General features: G+C 42.3%; 1 protein-coding gene across 1 annotated transcript; it reads right to left on the bottom strand.

Annotated features, from left to right (window-relative positions):
• Nucleotides 1-17,416, bottom strand: SLC5A12 (solute carrier family 5 member 12). The gene is made up of 15 exons (XM_030039225.2): nucleotides 16,885-17,416; nucleotides 14,732-14,797; nucleotides 13,389-13,440; nucleotides 12,025-12,092; nucleotides 10,808-10,962; nucleotides 8,975-9,115; nucleotides 7,701-7,830; nucleotides 7,270-7,358; nucleotides 5,930-6,042; nucleotides 4,640-4,707; nucleotides 4,225-4,311; nucleotides 3,364-3,542; nucleotides 3,045-3,148; nucleotides 2,699-2,820; nucleotides 1-1,408 (listed from the first exon to the last, which is right to left on the bottom strand). The coding sequence occupies exons 1-15, from the start codon at nucleotides 17,239-17,241 to the stop codon at nucleotides 1,250-1,252; spliced, it is 1,890 nt and encodes a 629-aa protein (XP_029895085.1). The 5' UTR covers nucleotides 17,242-17,416; the 3' UTR covers nucleotides 1-1,249.
• Between the last annotated feature and the right edge of the window lie 1,517 nt (nucleotides 17,417-18,933).

The following is an 18,933-nucleotide window of genomic DNA, read 5'->3' as shown; positions in this document are numbered from 1 at the left end:
TGTTGACAAACTGTCCTGTGCGAGCAAGGCAGTGTCATTTACAGACGGCTATTTCTGTTCTCTGATTGAATATCCTGGGACCGTTCCCAGAGGTAAGGCATGAACACAGACAGGGGAAGTAACCTCAAGAACCAGGTTGACCTAAATCCACATCACAAAGATGGTCCTGATAAAGCAAAAGCAACAGCTGGGTGCTTCAGAGCAATATGAGCTAAATATCAGTTGGGTCCATAACCCACAGCTGAGTCATCTTTGATATTTTCATTCAGTTGGTTTCATTCAGTTGTGAGTTTGGTTTAAAAACAAATACATTCACCCAAAAAACTACATCCAGAAGATTATCAAGGTGAGACGTGGTCTATTGAGTTTGATTTACATCAGGCAAATTTTAGATGAAATGTGTTTCGCTGAAACAGAGCACTTAGTGGACTACGTACCTTCTTCCAAGACATTTTACCGGACGGATTATTTTGCCTAGTCACGTGCCTTTTTCCAAAATTCAGCGTGGATTATCAATTAGGAGGCATCATCATCAAATGTTGGGTTTTTTTCTTTATTGCATAAAGGTAGTAGGCGGATCTTTTTGAGCTGAAAGGATGTCTTTCCAAGACTAACACGGATAAAGAACTATCCTGAATTCAAAGTAAAATTTGTTACTCTCTCCTATAGCTTTTACAATAAGACATTATAAAGAAATCTTAGTTCTGCAGAGAAAGCAAACACAATTAACTCAGTCACTCAAAGACCAGTCCGGTCTATACAACATTCCTGTGAGGAGGCTTTTTGCGATACCTAAGAATGGGCAGAGACTAGCTCAGCCTGACCTCCCCGCTCTCCCTGGGGATTCCTCTATCAGAGGGCAGTTCACAGTCTCAACTTAGTGAGAGACCTCAGAAACTTCTCCGAAATCTTGCTTTATCTCAAGTTCACCTTTGCACGTTTCCCTTCAATGTCTAGTTACTGAGCAGAGTATGTGATAGAGACGTGTTGTGGCTAATTCCGAGCAGGAGCTTCCACGACAAGATTCATGAAACATTTCTTCTGAAAAAGCAGTGCTTCCAAAACCCCCTTCTCCGATGATTTCCCAGGTCTGTCATGAAATTCATAAATAAAAATCTGGCCTTTATTGCTATAGAGAGCAATCGTTCCCTCTTGGTCATCTACAAGCTGGTAAATGCGATAAAGAGAGCTCTTCGTTTCTGAAGCTGGAGAAATAAAGTTTGATTAAATGTCCCTTGTCCCTCAGCTTCTAGAGACGAGTTTCTCTGCTCATATTAGTAAAGGGATTTTCCTCAGGATTGTAATCAGGGAACTGGCGTTTGTTTTCTTTGTTGATGTTATTCTTGAAGGTGTCATCTGTTCCAGTTTCGTCTGCAATAACTTTATGCAGATTTTTTTCAAAGTCCACCTGAAAAAAGAAAGAAAATACCCTAGTAGTTTGAAGACTGCTTTTTTCCTTGGCTTAAAGGGTATTTTATTGCATTTTGAAATTTTTACATCCTTTCTTAAAAATCTGAGGAGTTACTTCACTACATGAAATGACTCTCAGACCCACAAACAGCCACAGTTCAGTGTGTGTCTCCTCCATACACAACCACTGATTTTCTCATTCCCCCGTGGAAAATCTTTGGCAAAAGCAACAAAAACAACTTTTCAAACTCCTTTGTCCATGTAAAGATCTTGAAATGTGCCCTCGGTGCATTCCCAATCACTTAAATTTAGTTTTTCATTTGCATATTTATCTACATTTTAGCAGATTGGTTTTTTTGTCAGGCCTACAGCTTGCCTCAGTGGTTTCACACTGCAACTACTTGATTGATGTTGTCGTTCTACATTTTAAGCAAATACAAGGAGATAAATGCATATGGGGGGGGGGGGTGGGGGGGGTGGGAGTTACTGCTTTTATAGAGATTATTTTTTTTTCCTCCAGAAAAGTTCTAGACGAAGTCTGTGTTGAGCACCTAAAAGCCAAGTGAAACAGCTGAAGCAAATCTAGAGCCACAGCTGCTCTCCAAATTAGATCGTTAACTTCAATGTCAAATTAAACGCAAGCTGGGTGGAAGGATAGCTTCTACATTATTGCCAAATACCGTGAGCCTTGCAGCTGAAAGATTGCTTTCAAGGTTTAAAAGTAACTATAGAGTACTCTGAAAGAGCTGAAAACATACATATTGCTTTATGGCCCTTTTATAAACCTAGCAGATTCCGCTAAGATGCAGCAACGTTGCCTCTCTGCAAACTGTTAACAACAATGCAAGAAAATGAGGTGCTCGTTCTTTATGGCTTGTTAACGAGCTACGAAGCCCTGAGACACCTGGGGAAAAAGCTGCTGCTCTTTCTGCCGAGGAGGTGGTGGGCAGGAGCAGCTCGGCTCGGCTGCCGGAGCGGGGAGGACAGGGAGAGGGAGGTAAGTCCCCGTTTCACGGGCTGCTGGCCGTCCCGAGGGCTCTTTGTCACTGGAGTCCCCAAGTCCCCGTGTGCTGCGCAAACAGGAAAAATAAGTAACTTATTACTGGCCAACACGGGTTGGGGTTTGGCCGATCTCATTTCCAGTCCGCGGTGCCTACGCGGCATCCCTTGCACAGCTTTAAAGCGTGATTGCTGGAAGGTAGTCTGCTCTCGGCGTGGCACGTGCCCTCGCGTACGTTCGCGCGCGTTCGCCCGCGGCGGGGCTGAGCCCCTGGGTTCGGGAACTCACCTCCGGGCTGTCGTGCCGCACGCCACACCAGAGGAAAACTTTGAGCCTTTCGGACCAGAAGCAAAACAGGTTGCAGACTGGCTTGATTAACACTGGCGGGATATCTTCTCCTTTACTAGGGCCTGAAAGGAGAAAAGAGCGGTGTGTAAGTCTACGGAAAGCTAGGCGTGAGCTTTGGGAGCCTCAGCCCGTGAGGTGGGGGGAGCGGGATCAGAGCATCCCGCTCTCCCCGAGTCTGGGTCTCACAAGCTGCTTGCAGGAATTCTTTAAAACTCTCTTAACAGCTGAGTCAGGTTCTTGTGCAAAAGCATTTATATATATATATATATATATATAGAACACCAACCTGTTATAAAGCTTATCAACAGCCCTGCGATGGCACAGACTAGGCAGCCGATGGCACTGAAGTACAGGTAGGACAGGGAGTACCAGGTATCTGCCAGCAAAGGCCTGCGAAGAGGTGACAAAAGCAGCTAGCGATGACCCACGGGTCCGTTTAAGCTGTCTCTCGACCGCGCCAGCAAAATACAGCTCGCGCTGCAGTCGGTGTACGGTCCGGCAGCGGTCCGTGCTGCCAGCCCCCTCGGTGGTCACTGGCTGCAGGCTCGGGCTGCGCGCTGCGCCGAAACGCAGGCTTAAGCGGGAACGATAAGGAAAATAAATACCTGTCGGGAGCCGCCGTCGTCGCCGCCGTCGTCAGCGCCTCGGTGCCGTTAGCCAGCGTGCAGTTGAGAGTCGACAGTTGCAGGGGAATGGACTTTGTCGGTGGTGCGGGGTAAATGAAAGAGCCGGTACCAGCCCAAAAAGCTAAGGTGATCCCAGTTAAGAGGCCTCCGATTGCACCCTTGGCAGGTAGAGAGAGAGAGACTGTTAAAGGTGACGCGTGGGAAGTGCTTCTCTGCGAATGTGAATTAGGCAGGCGTAGGTGATGACTGGTTCCAGTGTCTATCCCTGTAAATCAACTCTGTTCTCTCTCAACCCAAGTATAAAACGGTGGTTTATTGCCCTCTAGTAATAAAAGTTGAAGCAAAACTGTGATGATCAAAACTGCAATACAGAGTTTAGTTCTACTTCTGGGTGAATGTGATGGGACCGCTCATGGGGCGATATGAAATGAGCTCATGTTGTGTTTTGCCTAAGTTATCGGGGGCAGAGCAATTGAAATCATTCTGTGCGTCCCAAGGTGAATATAGGCTGGGGCGAGTATTGAATATTTTTTTTTTTTCTTTTTAATGAAAGAGAAGAAACTCAGAAATAAAAATAATTTAAAAAAAAAAAAAAACCCAAACCTCATGTGGATCTAATCACCAATTATTCCACAATTGGGTAGAGTTAAATTCAAATGGGATAAATTCAGACAGTGAAAAGGGACCTCTAAGCAGATCTTGGACTCCTCAGGCTCTAAATCTGAAAAGCAGCCCAGAGACTAAACCTAAAAAACCCAAACAATTTTCAAGATGAAGTTTTAACCAAACACCACCAAGAGATTTTCTTTTAGGTAAGGATTTTTTTTTTTTTTTTCTTACCTTCCAGTTAGCACAAGGGAACACAATTCCCAGGGTAAATAATCCCAGCATGGGCCCCCCACACATCCCATGGATGGAGAGGGAAGCCTGCGGATGCAGAGAAGAGGCAGGAGCTTAGTGCAGCAGCTGGAGGGAGCGTGCACAGTTCTGGTGTCGGTCTGTAATTTTAGTGGGAAATGGTGGGGGAGAAGGGACCAACAGTGATTTCAGTGCACGATTAGAGTGAATCACACTCAGTGTTGTTCCCAGCAGTGAGCAAATAGTGAAGGAGTTGGGAGATTTATGATTTTTTTTTTTTTTTTCCTAGTTGCTCCTCTCAGCAGAGCATCCACAGGAATTGTTCAGGTAATCTAGCAGTCCCCAGGGCTGTCAGCAGTATTTGTTCAGTTCATCGCGTTTCTGAAGCAAGAGGTACCTGCACAACTCCTCCCAGCAGCGATGCTGCTGCAGCCATCGAAGTGCACAGGACGCCATATAATATACCTGGAAAAGATCGGGCAGCGAGGTTGTCAGTGCTCGTTAACAGTGTGTGTGATTTCTAATTCATCTAGTCTGAAGTGACCAGGCAGGACGGAGGAATTTACACTCTGGGCTTTGATGCTTAAAGCAGACCGTTAAGCACCCAGCAGCAGCATCTTGCGTCAAGTCTTGTTGGGTTTTTGGTTGGTTGGTTTTTCTTATGAAGCAGAATGTAGCAATGAAATTAATTTAGAAGTTATGCCTCGTGTAGAAATGTTTCCGTTTCTGTTGCCTTTAAATAACACTTCTAAAATAATCTAATGAATGAATTGAGCAATGATAAACAGCACGGCTTTCTTCCTTTGACACCAGTTTGAACTTTGTGGTAGGCAAAACTCTGTATGTAGTAGTCTTGAGGAAAGCCAACCAAAACTCATCTTCTGTGCTAGCACACCTTGATTTCAGAGGTAAAAATGATCTTTCTAGGTCCTGAGTGCAGAAATTGAGTAGTAAGTGGAAAAGCAGGAACAGAGAAGGTTGGAGACGGTGACAGAGCAAGTATTGGTTTGGCTCTTCTGTGATCTTTGCCAACATCAACAAACGGTTATGATATTATTACAATACTTATAAAAGGGTTATGGTATTACTGCAATGCTTGTAAAAAATTCAAATCCCTTTGGACACATTTCATATTTTGATGGTTGCTTTTTAATTTGTCTCTTTTACATTTTTTTTCTCTGAAAAACTGAACAACCTGCTTATGTGATACTCTAATTTTGAATAGAAGTGTCTTGTCGTACTACTATAAAATAATAATATTTAGTAATACTACTATAGAGTAATGTGCTAATAACTACATTGACATTCTTTCTGTGTTGTAAAGAAGATCCCAGAGTGTTCCCCAGTATTTTCAGTAGACAAAACTTTTCAAAGGAGTTTGGGTAGTGCACCATATAGTGCACATGCTTAATTTTACTGAAGCGTCATGCTGACATTCATCCTGAGACTTTTTTATAAAGGGTTATGCTCCTGCGGAGGTTTCCAAAGCACAAGTGTGTTTCTGAAGTAGTGTTCTTAGACAGCACTCTTCACTACTCACAGAACTGTTCTCCAAGTCAATTGAGAGTCTGAGATTCTCAAGGCTTCAAGTATATAAAATTCTGCCCTGTTTTCTCCTGTAGTAATTGCAACTGGGGGGGTGGACATCTTTGCTGTTAAACAAATGGATCCCACCTGGGGTACCTACATAAGCCTTTGCTGATCCACGTGCTTATCTTCTCGGAGAGGTTTGGGAAACATTTCTTGACCAGGTCTTCAAAGGTAACAGTCGCTAAAGCGTTGATGCTGGCAGCTACCGTGCTGTAGAAATGGAGAAGAAAGTTAAATAAATAGGAAACAATGTAATCTGAAAGAAAGTTGTATTTATAGAGAAATGCTGCCTCTTGTTCAGCACTCGTACTATAAAATGTACAGTTCTTGAAGAGTATTCTTCACGTACGCTGCTGATGCAGGTGAGGTTTCTGTTTCTTCTGCGATTGGTAGGGGCCCTGCTTCACGCTGGCACAAAACAAGAGAGAAACTCATCCTAATTGACCCCTCAGTTTACCAAGCTGCAAAGACCTTCAAAATATAAACACGTTCCAGAATAAAGACATTACTTCCTTACAAGTTAAAGGATGTGCAGTGGCCACTAGTGATACCCCGTTCCTCCACAAAATGCCTGTTCTGTTTTCTCTCATAACTGAAAAATACGGAATGGGAATAGTCTGACTCTTAGCTAGGTGAGTTAACCCATATTTGGTGAATACGATCCCTGTGAATTTGTTGTGACAATATGGCAACGTCAATACCTACAGCAAAGTATTTGGTACTCGGTGCCCTTAACTGTGTTCTTTTAGTCTCCTGTCAGGAGCAGCCAGCACCTTTTATTTTATGTGGGGGGTTCTTTTTTTTTCCTGTTTTGATAGCACTTTCTTGCTTTTTCTACAGATAAGAGTCTTTAGAAAGAGCCTGTTGGAGATTGACTCTATGGCATTTGAATAATGTCACTGTGAACTTGAATCTTCTCTCTTTCTAATGTCCTAGGAAGTATTGACGTTTGGCCTGTAGAGGTAGAACCTACAATAACATGCAGCACAGTTTCTGAAACTTCTCTATGCAGACATCTCTTTTCCCTGTCTAACTCAGTTTCGTGTGCAGATAGACTTCCTGAGAAGCTCTCTATCCCTAACTACGGTATTGTGGCTGTCGCGCTGAGTAAAGGCAATTTCCCCACGAGCAGCTCCAAAGGTATTTCAGGAAGCTGAACTCTTTTACAGAGAGAACTGGTGTTTTCTCAGTTTTTATACCCTTTTGACTGTGTTGATAATGTTATGCTAAAATGTATTTGGGTTAAAAACATATTGGAGAAGTGGAGCTAGACTTTGGCACAAATATAAAGTAACTCGACAAAGCGCTACTGCTTCTTCCTAGAACGTGCTAAGAAAAACAGCTGGGCTTTTTCTTAGGGTTGCATGTTATAATGTCATTCTGGGTCCTCAAGAAATCAATGGTACGCAGCTAAAATGTCATTTCAGATTCACAGACCTTAGCGTTCCACTGAATGCACAGGCAACAAACAGTCCCGGGACTCCTGGCATCGAAGAAAAAATGTCCATAACAAAATACGGCATGAGCTGGGGTAGAAGGAGCACAAGAGCAACACAAGCAATTAGTTAAGGTTTTCCTGGGTAATGGAAGAGAATTAGCTGCTTCTGAGCACGTTGCTAAATTCTGGTTTTGTTCCAGCTGACGAGGGGTGTCAGATTTTGAGCAAAGGGGATGTCGTTTGGCAGAAGTGGTCAATCAGATTAATACTGCAGGAGTGTCGAATAGGTATACTCTAGCCCTGATTTGGCAACCACCTTAGTGCCTGAGCGCTGAAAGGACGTAAAGCATCCCACAAAACTTAAACTGTCTCTATACGTGCTATGTCTGGGCCCAAAGCAGCTCCGAATTATAGTAATAGGTATCTGTACCTGATCAGGTGCTGAAATGAAATCAGCAGTCCAAGGATCACAACTCTTGTAATGAGAGTACATCACCAAACCACAAAATACCGCACACACCAGAACTGTCCAAAGTCCCAATAAATTCAGGTAAAGTGCCCTAGAACAAAGGAGAGAAACTGTTTAATACAAGAAAACTAACTTGTAACAGCTTTTCTATTTTTATTTCTAATTTTTTAGGGAGACACCTTAATCAAAGCTAGCTATATAATTCAGAGCTAGCTATATAATTTCTTAAAGGCATCACCAGGATAAGAAATTGTATGCAATAGTGATTTAAAAAAAAAACATGGAAAAAACACAGCCTCTTTATGCTAGAGGGCGAGGATAAAGGTTCTAGGTAACTCTGTACAGCTGGAAGAGACCTGTAACTTGTATGCAGAATGGGCTGCACCGAGTGCTGGGTCTGTCCCTCCTGTCCCCTGTAGGAGCAGGGTTTTGTCTGTTGGTTCTGTTGTTACTGATGGCCCTTTAAGCTACGCAGAGTATTATTTTGCATGGATTCTGTCGTGGCTGCAGTGTTATTTTTCGCTAGTCCATGAAATGGATGTGGGTGACGGCATCTGCTGGGGAGGTTGTGTGGCTGCGGTTCAGTAATCCCGTAGTTCCTGAGAGCTGCCGGGTTTTATGTAGCCTACGTCGTGTTTGGATGTCACCTTACGCAAGGTCTCTTGCTGGGGCCAGTTCAGAGCTGTGCTACTGGGACCCAATAGTCTTTCAGAACTTGTTACTAGTGATGTTCTCACTGTTGTGACTTCGAAACGTTTTTCAGAGACTGAATTTTCCACAGGATAAATTCATATAATCTGTCATGACCTTAAGAAAAATGAGTGTGATTATTTATTGATTCAATTTTATTTAAATAATACCTTGTACTATAGTGCCCCATTAAATCGATAACCGCTTTTAATACAATACAACATAAATACGATTCCAATGAATAAATTTTTCCAATAAAGCTGTAGATAGCACAACTTCTGTGTGGGCATCTTTTCCATACTCTGCTTCTGAGGATAAGTTTGGCAGCCTGACCCCAAATTACTAAACTGCAAGAGATAGATAGCTACCTGGTTTTCTTTCTGCACTTATTTATGTCATTTAGGGCCAGAGGGAGTAAGACCACAGAGCAAAATTAGCTTACTACTACTCAGTGGGATCCCGATATTTAACGTAACTGACAAACTTAGTGTAATTCCACGTCAGTATGTTTGATTGCTAGAATAGGTTAATGACAGGTAACTTACAGTTTAGCATGTTTTTCCGATTTGCAAGAAATGCATCTCTGTATTGTGGACTGATTAACTCCATAGAGCCCTAGCCATGTAAATGTTCCCCCGATAACAATTGTCCAAAAGGTATGTCGTCTCAAAGGATCGACATCAAAGCTAGAAGAGAGAAAGAAGCAATTCAGTTCACTTATTTAAACACACATTTATTTAGCAAGAGGTAGGTGATTTTTCAGAACTATCTGCTATGTCCTACCCTCTGAATCAGAAGTACTGCATTGGTAATACTGTTTTCCAGCACAGACAACTATTAATGTGTTTAGGTTTGGAAGGGGTTTTTTTTACTTTTATATTGGAACACATTAGTATCAAGTCAGGATAAACATATATTATGCAGAGTCAGTCAGAGGACCAATTAATTGAGATAAATCACATTTGTAAGGCTGCTTATGCTCTGATTTCAGATCTGTGTCATATTGCAGCAACAGACCTGCAAGCCATCCTGCCTGGGACCCTGTCCTCTGCAAGGAACAAAGCCACTTACTAAACTCTAAAAGTCCTCCAAGCTCTCAGTTATATCATCATGACGTGTTATTTCCTTTACAAGAAATTGCTTCAAGTGCAGCGGTATCTTTTTTTTTTTTTTCCCCCAATGAAATTTCATTACTCAGTAATTCTAACCAGTACAAGCACATCTTTCTGTCTTGCATCTGTCATCTTTGCAATTCTGCTAATCTTGATAGGTATAGCAGATAACATTTGACCTTACTGCTGGATTCTGTCGGTGACTTGCCTTGATCCATGAACTTTTCAGTCAATGCCACAAACAGCCAAAGGAAGGCCAGTTTGCTGTCCCAGTGCACTGGTGCACCATTGCGAGCTGCTGTGGTGAGTGTACTTAAAACGAAGTCCCAGTTTTATGAACAGAAAAGGAAAGATAAATACAGTTGGAAGGAATAATTGGGCTGCGTTTGTAACTACACCAAGAAAAATGGCAAAGCTCCCTTTCAGTTCAGCAGGGCTTTGATTTCTTCCAAGAGGGTAACAGAAAGAGGAGTTAAGCTCTCCTGAAGGTTAACTACATTCCCAAGAACTGAAGAAATAGGGAGTGGACTTCTCTGAGTCACCGAGGTTGTTCACTGGCAGTATAATAACAAGTCTGAGTATTTTTGGCTTATGAGGGTAGGGTTTTGTCCTGGTTTTAGCTGGGATAGAGCTAATTTTCTTCAGCTAGTAGCTGGTATAGTGTTACGTTTTGGATTTAGGATGAGAAGAATGTTGTTAACACACTGATGTTTTCGGTTGTTGCTAAGTAGTGTTTATACCAAGTCAAGGGTTTTTCAGCTTCTCATGCCCAGCCAGCGAGAAGGCTGGAGGGGCACAAGGAGTTGGGAGGGGACCTAGCCAGGACAGCTGACCCCAACCGGCCAAAGGGGTATTCCAGACCATGTGACGTCACGCCCAGTATATAAACTGGGGGGAGTTGGCCAGGAGGGATGGATTGCTGCTCGGGAGCTAACTGGGCATCAGTCAGGGAGTGGTGAGCAATTGTATTGTGCATCATTTGTTTTGGATATTCCAATTCTTTTAGTATTTTTATTATTGTCATACTATTATTATTATTATTATTATCATTATTATTATTTTCTTCCTTTCTGTCCTATGAAACTGTCCTTATCTCAACCTACGAGTTTTACTTTTTTTCTCCCCAATTGTCTCCCGCATCCCACTGGGAGGGGGGCAGTGAGCGAGCAGCTGCATGGTGCTTAGTTGCCAGCTGGGGCTAAACCACGATAGATTTCTAAATGTTAAATATACAAAAAGAAAAGGTTTGCACCATTTGTTTCTTACTCAAATATGTTTAGTCGTGATCCTTCATAGGCAACTTCCCAGACCTTGGTCGATCCACCGTTCAGAGTAGTTCCTCGAATCAAAACCGTCACGAAGCCAACCACCATGACGATCATTTGAAATGCATCTGTCCAGACAACAGCTTTTAATCCTCCCTAAAACAAACAGAAACTGCGTGCTCTCATCTTCTTTCCTCTTGTTCAAGTACAGCAAAGGGTAGAAAGACCCCTTATTTTGGGAGCTCATGAGCTGTATGTATAGCATCTAGCAAATCAGGACTTTGCTTTGTATTCTCCCACGAAGGTTGTATTTTTGCAGGTCAGAAAATGACACAGCCTAAATGGTTTGTCCACAGTCATATGAGAATATTTGACCTCTGGTTAAATGCTTTTTTTTCTGCCTCCTTTATATGTATTTGAAGGATATATCACGGTGTGGAACAAAAGCTTAGGGAATACAAGCTGGCCTGTTTGTACTTCCCACAGCACTCTGTACAGTTCTCAGAGCTACAGCGTCCACAATTAGCCTACCGCAGAAAATTAGCTCCAGAAAGTTTGCACTTCGGCTTTCTCCATAGCTACTTTTATATTTGATCAAATCTGTACTAGAGCAGCATAATAAGTGTTTTCAACGAGGGTGGGCTGAAATATTGAAAAAAATTCGTTAGTGGTAATGAGAACAGAAATTAGGTTGTGTCCTGAGCCCCAGGGCTCTGCCAGTTCCACTGTGATGTTCAGCTTTTTTGTAATCCGGGGTCTCATGTTGCTTCCACTCAGAAGCAGAGCTCTCTCTGACCTGTTGATTGTCCTTCCTAGCTTTCATCACTCTGTTCTTGATCTGGGGTGACACCAGAGGCACATTTTTCATTACAATGTTTTTTCAGGCTGTAACTTGTAAAAGATAAGAAGAATAGTCTTTTCAAAAGATTTAGTATGGCAGGGGAAGGTTATCGCCTCTTTATCTGGACACTGCCTCAAGCTGTCTGGTTTAAACCTTGAAACGTACAGCAGAGGATTTGAGAGGAAATATTTTTTTCTCCAAATAGACTTACTTATACCACAGCGTCTAAAAGAAATTTATCTCTATGTTCTCCTACTTTAAACTTCAGTCACTCGGACTGCGTTTAGAAGCCGCCCTTCTGCAATAGCCTGTCATGTATAAAGGATGGTTGAATTAACAATCTGTGTTCCAGCTGTTTGGTTATGCCTGTTACGTACCAGAGTGCAATAGAAAGTGCAGACAATTCCTGTTGCAACTACAGAGCCCCAGAGATCAAATCCAGTGACTGTGAAACCAAAGAAAACCAAATGGTTAGCAAAATGGAGGTAGGTCATCTGGATGGTAACAGAAAAGCTATGATCCTTTAGCCTTAGAGGGATGGGAGTAACTATTAAAATTAATCTTTTGTGTCTGTTAGACACTTTGCTGGATTGTTCAGGTTTCCTAACGCTACTTTGCGTCGCTGCTTTCTTGCAAATTGTATTTAACTAACTTTGAATGGTGTGCATAAGTAATACGTAAGAAGTATAATTGCACAAAACAAAAACGTCATTCCTATGGGACAGGGCTTTATAAGCAATGCTTTCCTTCTGTTCTTAGTCCAGAATTTTCTCTTGAGAAATCAAGTTCTTCAGAGATTTCCAAAGAATCCGAAGAAAAAAAGACCAACCCCAAACTAAATTCCATTCCCTGCAACTAGGAACAGTTTAACGCCAAAATGTGCTGCATTAAAACAATTTTTTGTGTTCATTTTAATTCTTAAAGTTACTTTACACAAGATGTACAAATTTTGGTTTGGCTTATGTTGAAGTCTCTCCCACTAGGCATAGTCTGTGAAGGCAAATCTATTTGTAAAGGTCCTTTTATTAGCAAAGTTACCATGGCCCAATAACGAACGTGAACTGTCACATAAAATTCAGTAGAGCTCCAGAGGAAGGAAGCTCAGCACTGTGCCAGAGGTGGGATTGGGCAAACTGGATGCAACCCAGATGACAAACAAGGAAAAGAGCCTCCCACTCTCTTCCTATCGATTTTGGTGAAACGAGGAGTTAGGCCATGCCTGTTCCTTATGCCCTGTGGCAGTAAAATTACTAGTCCCATCTATCATGCTGGATGCTGTATGCCTGATTTGCAAAGATTAATTAAAGAAGCGTGTGGACAGACAGCAGCACAGCATTCAGCTCCAGCTGAGTGGAGTTATGCCCATGGGAACCTGAACACGGGAGACGGGGAAGGGGGGGAATCAAAGTACAGAGTACAGTCTTGGATCGTCAGCTTGTACTGTGAACTTTGTCAGGACGTTGAGAAATTGTTCGTTGCTAACCTCTTCAGGTGGTTACTGAGTGCAAAGGAGAGCAGAACAGCAAACGTGAGGCTCCTGCTAATGTACTGGAGTGAGAGAGAGATCTGGGGAGTCAAAAATGCAGAGCTATGAGGTGCAGGCAAAAATCCTCTTACAGAACTTTTGAGGAATTTTTTTTTTTTTTTAGACTTCTTCATCTATTTTCCTCACTTTATTTATTCTGACAGTCTTGTGGCGTGATTATTTGGGGTAGCCATGTAGTGCGGCATGGGAACTCACCTTGGTTGAGTGCCAGTGATGGAGCATAAACCACTATTCCCGTGTAAAGGATCTGAAGGAGAAAAAGTTCATGAAAAAAACATGTATGTGAATGCTCAGTGATAAGGCTTCTATTTAGAGTGGGGCTCAGAGCAAAATACCAGATCTAGGGGTTTCTTTAGATCAGCTTGTATTGTATATGGCTTTTCTGTTTCAGCCTTTACAAAATAAATAATCTTTGCTTTAATTCTTTTCTGCTGGAAGGACCATTGGCTGTCTCGGTATTACTTATTTCACCCATTGCTAAGATGAGTAGATGACAAAAATATCCTAGTCAAAGGGAAAGAGGAGCTCTCAGGAGAACATGAACCGTGACGCAGAGATAACTTGGGTTGATCTTGGAAATTAAACTTCCCTTGTTCTATTCAATCCCTTTCAAAGTAGCTGACTCACTGCCCTTCACGTGTATGTTCTGACAGAACTGAGGGAGAAACAAAGCCTGGAAGTCAATACGCATTCAAATCTACTGCTAAAGGTTTTGGAATTAATAAAATGGAATTAATGTAGAAAGAAATGTCTGCCAATGTCCCAAGCCTTTCCATCAAATACATAACTAATGTAGCCTTTTGAGAAACTTGGTGAAGCTTTAAATCGAAGGGCAAAAAAGCTATTTGATGTCTACAATAATGCTTTGGGTGGCTCCTTAAGTTTGGTTTCTTTTGGTAAAGTAAGTAGGTAAAGTTAAGTAGTAGTAGTAAAGTGGTGGTTTTGGGCGGTAAGTAAAGCTAGTCTCTGCTCAATCTCTCCATCCGAGAGCCAGGAGCGTTGCTCGCGCTGTACACACAGGGGTGTGCACTGGCCAGTCAGGGCTTTATGGTAATGCGGAGCAGTATAGCGATGTGAGTCTGCGCACACCAGGCAGCGGTTTCTGCCCCGTGGGCTGGGGGGCTCAGTCCCCGGGACCCGGCGCTGGGAGCAGCCCTTGCCACGCGCAGCTGCTTTGCGATGGGACTAGCCTCACCCCGGTGTCGTAAATGGGTAACTGGTGAACTGAAAGTACCCGGTACAGCTCATCTAGCTTCTCAAGACAGACAGAATCCGCTCATTTGGAAAGAGAGAGGCTTCAAGGGAACCTAAGGAGACCAAGAATCTGAGAAGCATTTGTAATCCTAAACAGGAGCAAGCTAGAAAGTTAGGAAAGCAACCATTCTTTCTTTTCAACATTCACAGTCCAAGTGAAAAAATTAAGAAAAAAAGAGTGCTCGTTAAAACATCTCATTATAAAAAATGCACAGTCTGAGACTAGTCCATCAAAGTAAATGTTGAGTGAAATTAGCATAAACAAAGAGTTAGTGTCTTCCTACCGTCTGCAGGATGTAGATCAATGTTGCAGCAAGACGGACAATCTTGTTAAATCTTAACTCCAAATACTAGGAAAAAGAGGAATCTCAGTAAATTGCACATGTAGCATCTGTGACACAGCTATTAACCTTCTGTTCGCCCTGAGTAACAGCTTGCTATGCAAGTAAAATTACTGGCACCTGGCACTGCTGCTATGAGTAATGAGCAGGAGAGCATGTTTGTTATTACACGTAGCAATAATTACATTTAAGAAAGATTCCTATCGGTAGCAAGCACTTGAAGTTATGTGTTGGGTTGCAGTGATCAGTATCTGCTTTGTATTGGGAATAACTGGAAGAGCCCAAGGGCTACAAGGAAAAGAAATTTAAACTTCAAATGAAAGTATATTCCAACTATATGAAGAGGAAACTAGAGGTCATCTCTAGGAGAAAGAGCATAGTTTAACTCCTGGAGTGACAAAAGCGGTGGTAGAGCAGGTGGAGAAGCAGCAACGTATTGTTTCACAGTGCTTGAGCTAAGCGGGCTTTCTCACCGGCTCTGTCTCAGTCTAGAGCCAAATCTGCACATCATCATCATTAATATGGAGAGGCAAGTGGGGTTCTTATGGACTTCCAGGTGGATGGAGAGAGGTGTTCCCAATTACCACACAACTGCAGAGGTGAATAGATCTCTAGCCCCAAAAGCCCGGATTTTAAGCCCGAGTCTCTCTGTAGAGTTGACCAAAAAAATTAAATCTGCGTTGCTAACTCCGTGGCTGCCTCCCACGCAGCCTCGGGTGGGCTGGCTCTCTCCCTGGGCCATGGTCCTGTGCGCTCCCCAGCAGACACCAGGCACAGGCTGTACTGGTCTTCTCTTACAAGTCTCTAGGCGCAGTACTTCCAAAGCGGCTGCTTTCTTATTAATTTTGTTCATGTTCCTCTTTCTTGTGTCTCTTGCATAATAAGCCCTGCAATCTGCCATACAAATAAATAGCTAATTTATGTAACTTGACTTGTTTCTAAGAATTCATGAAGTCAGCAGAGTCATCTTTCCAGCATGCTTGAAGGGACTCTCTGGCTACAATGACACCTTTGGTGGTTCAGGTGAGAGAAGCAATTCATTCTCTGATCTTGCATCAAAACCAGCTAGAAAATGCAGTTACTTGTGGCAGTGGGAATCGATGGTCAATTTTACTTTTTTCCAACCTGTAACTGAAATATTTCCAAATACCCAGGCAGAGCTGTTTGACCAAAGCCCCTCCTTGGGTTCGGTCTTATAGAACATGAGCAGCCTTTCTGTTACCACGAAGCTCCTTGCGAACTAAAGCAGCTTTCTTCATCCAGTTCATGCTTAGTTGAAACTGCCCACAAACAGGAGCAACCAAATTCGTGGCAGTTGATTAAAGTGACTGAAAGGCTATTCCCAAATGCTCAATAACTGCCCTGTGGGCGTGCAGATGATAAGGGCAGCACGCTGTGCTCCTAGCAATAACATCATGAGGACTCCTGATTATTTTTTTTTTTTTTAACTTCTGAACTGTGATATGAAGAAAATAATGTGTTCCAGGAGGAATGCCAGGCAAAAACCTCCAGAAAATTCAGAGGTTGTTCATTTCATTTCCTAGAGAATCCCTGAATTCATTCTCTAGCCCTGACTTCTTTTTTTTTTTGAGAGAGACCTGCCATCTTCTTCCTCTTTATCCCTTCCTCCCACCTCAGATTTTAGATATCAAATAGTCCACTTTTATAATCAATTGGACCAAATTGCCAGATCTACACCAAGTTTGAATTGGATACTATTGAAATTTGTTCTTAAAGTCTGTCTTTAATACCTAGTCTCTAAACCAGAGTGGAATAGTTACTTGTAAGATCAGAAGCATTTGGATACACTTTAAATATTTTCCAGCTGTAACTTAATTTGGTGCTGTTGTGTAAACCCGTATCCTGTCTTTGCCATATATGCGTAACAGGTGCTCTGACCCTTAATTTGTGCTTTCAATACGTGACATAAATAACAAGTTTGAATAATGCAACCCGTTTCTAAAAATAATTAAGGTATCAATAGACTTGTTCTGTAAAACACTGCAGAAAGTCTTCTGTCAGAGGTTTTTCCCTAAAAATGTCTATATGCATGATACTGACTTTTATGTTAGAATAGTGCAATAATTTTTACTTACCTCATAAGTGCTTGTAATGCCAGATCTGTAAAATACAGGTAGAAAAAGTTCAGCAGTAAAAATGATGACAAGCGCATACGAAAGAAAGAATAGCACGAAGGATGCCCCATAGCGATAAACTTCGGAGGGTGTCCCCAGAACGGTTACTGCTGACATGAAACTTGATGTGAGAGAAAAAGCGATTGGTCCACATGTCATCTGCTTACCACCCACCAAAAATTCCTTTGAGGTTTTCTTTTTCCTCTCTTTAACAGCAAAAAAGACTCCAATGCTAGCACTTACTAAAAATAGTGCTGCAAAAACAACATAGTCCCAAGCCACAAATTTTTTGACTTGTGGAGCTACAAAGTTTGACATAGCACCCGTTGGACAATTCTCTGATGGAGGATTCTAGTTTTCTGTAGCTGTTGCTCTGAACAAATTAGCTCAGTTGACAGCAAAGTTGAAGCTTATCTGTAGCTCATCAATGACAAATAATAAACAGAAAGACTGTTCAGCTAGGAGACTTTTTTTTTTTTTTTTTTAAATCCAGTTCACTTCTAAGGAGGAAAAAAAAAATTAGCTAAGGATGAGTTAGGAAGGTGCTGAATGCACTTAGACCCTAGTGCTACTGATGCTTCTGTCAGGCAGGCTGGAGCAGGGGACTTAGCTGTGAAATCTGTAGTACACTCCCTTTTTATCTGGGAGGTTTTAATTTAAGGTTAAACATTAGCCTGATACATTGACTTGATCTGACTCTTTTCTAACCTCTCAGCGTTTTTAAATAATAAAATGAAAGCAATAAAGAAATAAATAAAGGAGAGTGAAATGAAGGAAAGCTCAGCGTACGGACCTACGACCTCACCGGTGAGTTTGTTTTCAGAGGAGCAATTCCCTCATATGCTTAAAATCTAAACTTGAACATCAGCGATAGGGTTCAGAATTCTCCTTTGACGGTCTAAGTGTGCTCATCGGTAAACCCTCTGGAAGTTAAGGCTCCCTTAAAGAACTGGAGCCTTTAATGGTTAAAAGTAGCTGCGGTGCTTTCCCCCCACCCGCCGTAGCCCAGCCCTGGTGTGTTTGGGAACCGCGGGGATCTCCGCGTGAGCAGAAGTGCAGGTTGTGCTACTCTTTTTGAGGATGACGTTCGGTTAGAAACTGATTTTTCAGTGACCACTAACAGCAATTTTCCTTGTAGCTTATATGGGCTCGTGTGAGAGATGGCTTATTTTATTTATCCATGTACGACTTGGTTGGACAAGAGGGCCAAAGAGAAGCAGATTAGACAACAGCAACTGTTTTCTTAACTATGTCTTTGACATAATTTTTTGAATTTCATTAATTAGGTTTTCCTTGTGTTGTGTTTGTGTTGGTTTTTTTAAAATAAGTGAATTTTCATTTTATCTCTATCTACGCCATGACAATATGTTTTCCAAAGAAGCAGGCAATGACTCGTCATCCCAAAGGATTAACTTGTACAAAGAAGTAGTGTGTGTAGTCGTACCCTCCACCCTTCCTTCAGGGCTGCATTTTGGAGACCATCAAGAGATGCGGTAACCTGGGGTGGCCTTTAACAGCAGAAGTCCTTCTCTTCAGCCTTGTCTTGGCTGGGGATGGATCCCTGCTTTTTCTTCTTAAGTCATCAGTAAACAGAGATGGTTTTGCTGTGTCAGTTGTACCTTGCAAATTAGTGGGTGTCCAGACCCGAAGCCCTGTCTTTTCCCATCTGTCTGCTAAGGAGAAAGAGGAGTGCATGTACGGCAACCGTCCTTGCGTAGCGCAGAGTCAAAAAAGGTCCAGGACGGCCTATGGCTAGAACTGACTTCTGCCCACGTCTGTGGTAGAGATTGTGCAATTTTTGTGGTTGATTTCGGTGAGACCAAGTGTAAACGGGGGAGCTGAAAGGCCTATTTCTGCTGCAGAATGTGAATTAAAAAGTCAATCAAACAAACAAAAAAGCCCCTAAAGTATGCGAAGATACTTCTTAAAAGGCACTGCTTCATTCATAGCTGAAATACTTTTAGTCCCCAGAAGGTGAAAAAGTGTCAAGTGCGTGTTTGTGAGGTATGA

Source organism: Aquila chrysaetos, chromosome 16, assembly GCF_900496995.4.
Source record: "Aquila chrysaetos chrysaetos chromosome 16, bAquChr1.4, whole genome shotgun sequence".
NCBI lineage: Eukaryota > Metazoa > Chordata > Aves > Accipitriformes > Accipitridae > Aquila > Aquila chrysaetos.
The sequence above is the reverse complement of the archived record's forward strand: the minus strand, read 5'-3'. Positions and strand labels throughout refer to the sequence as shown.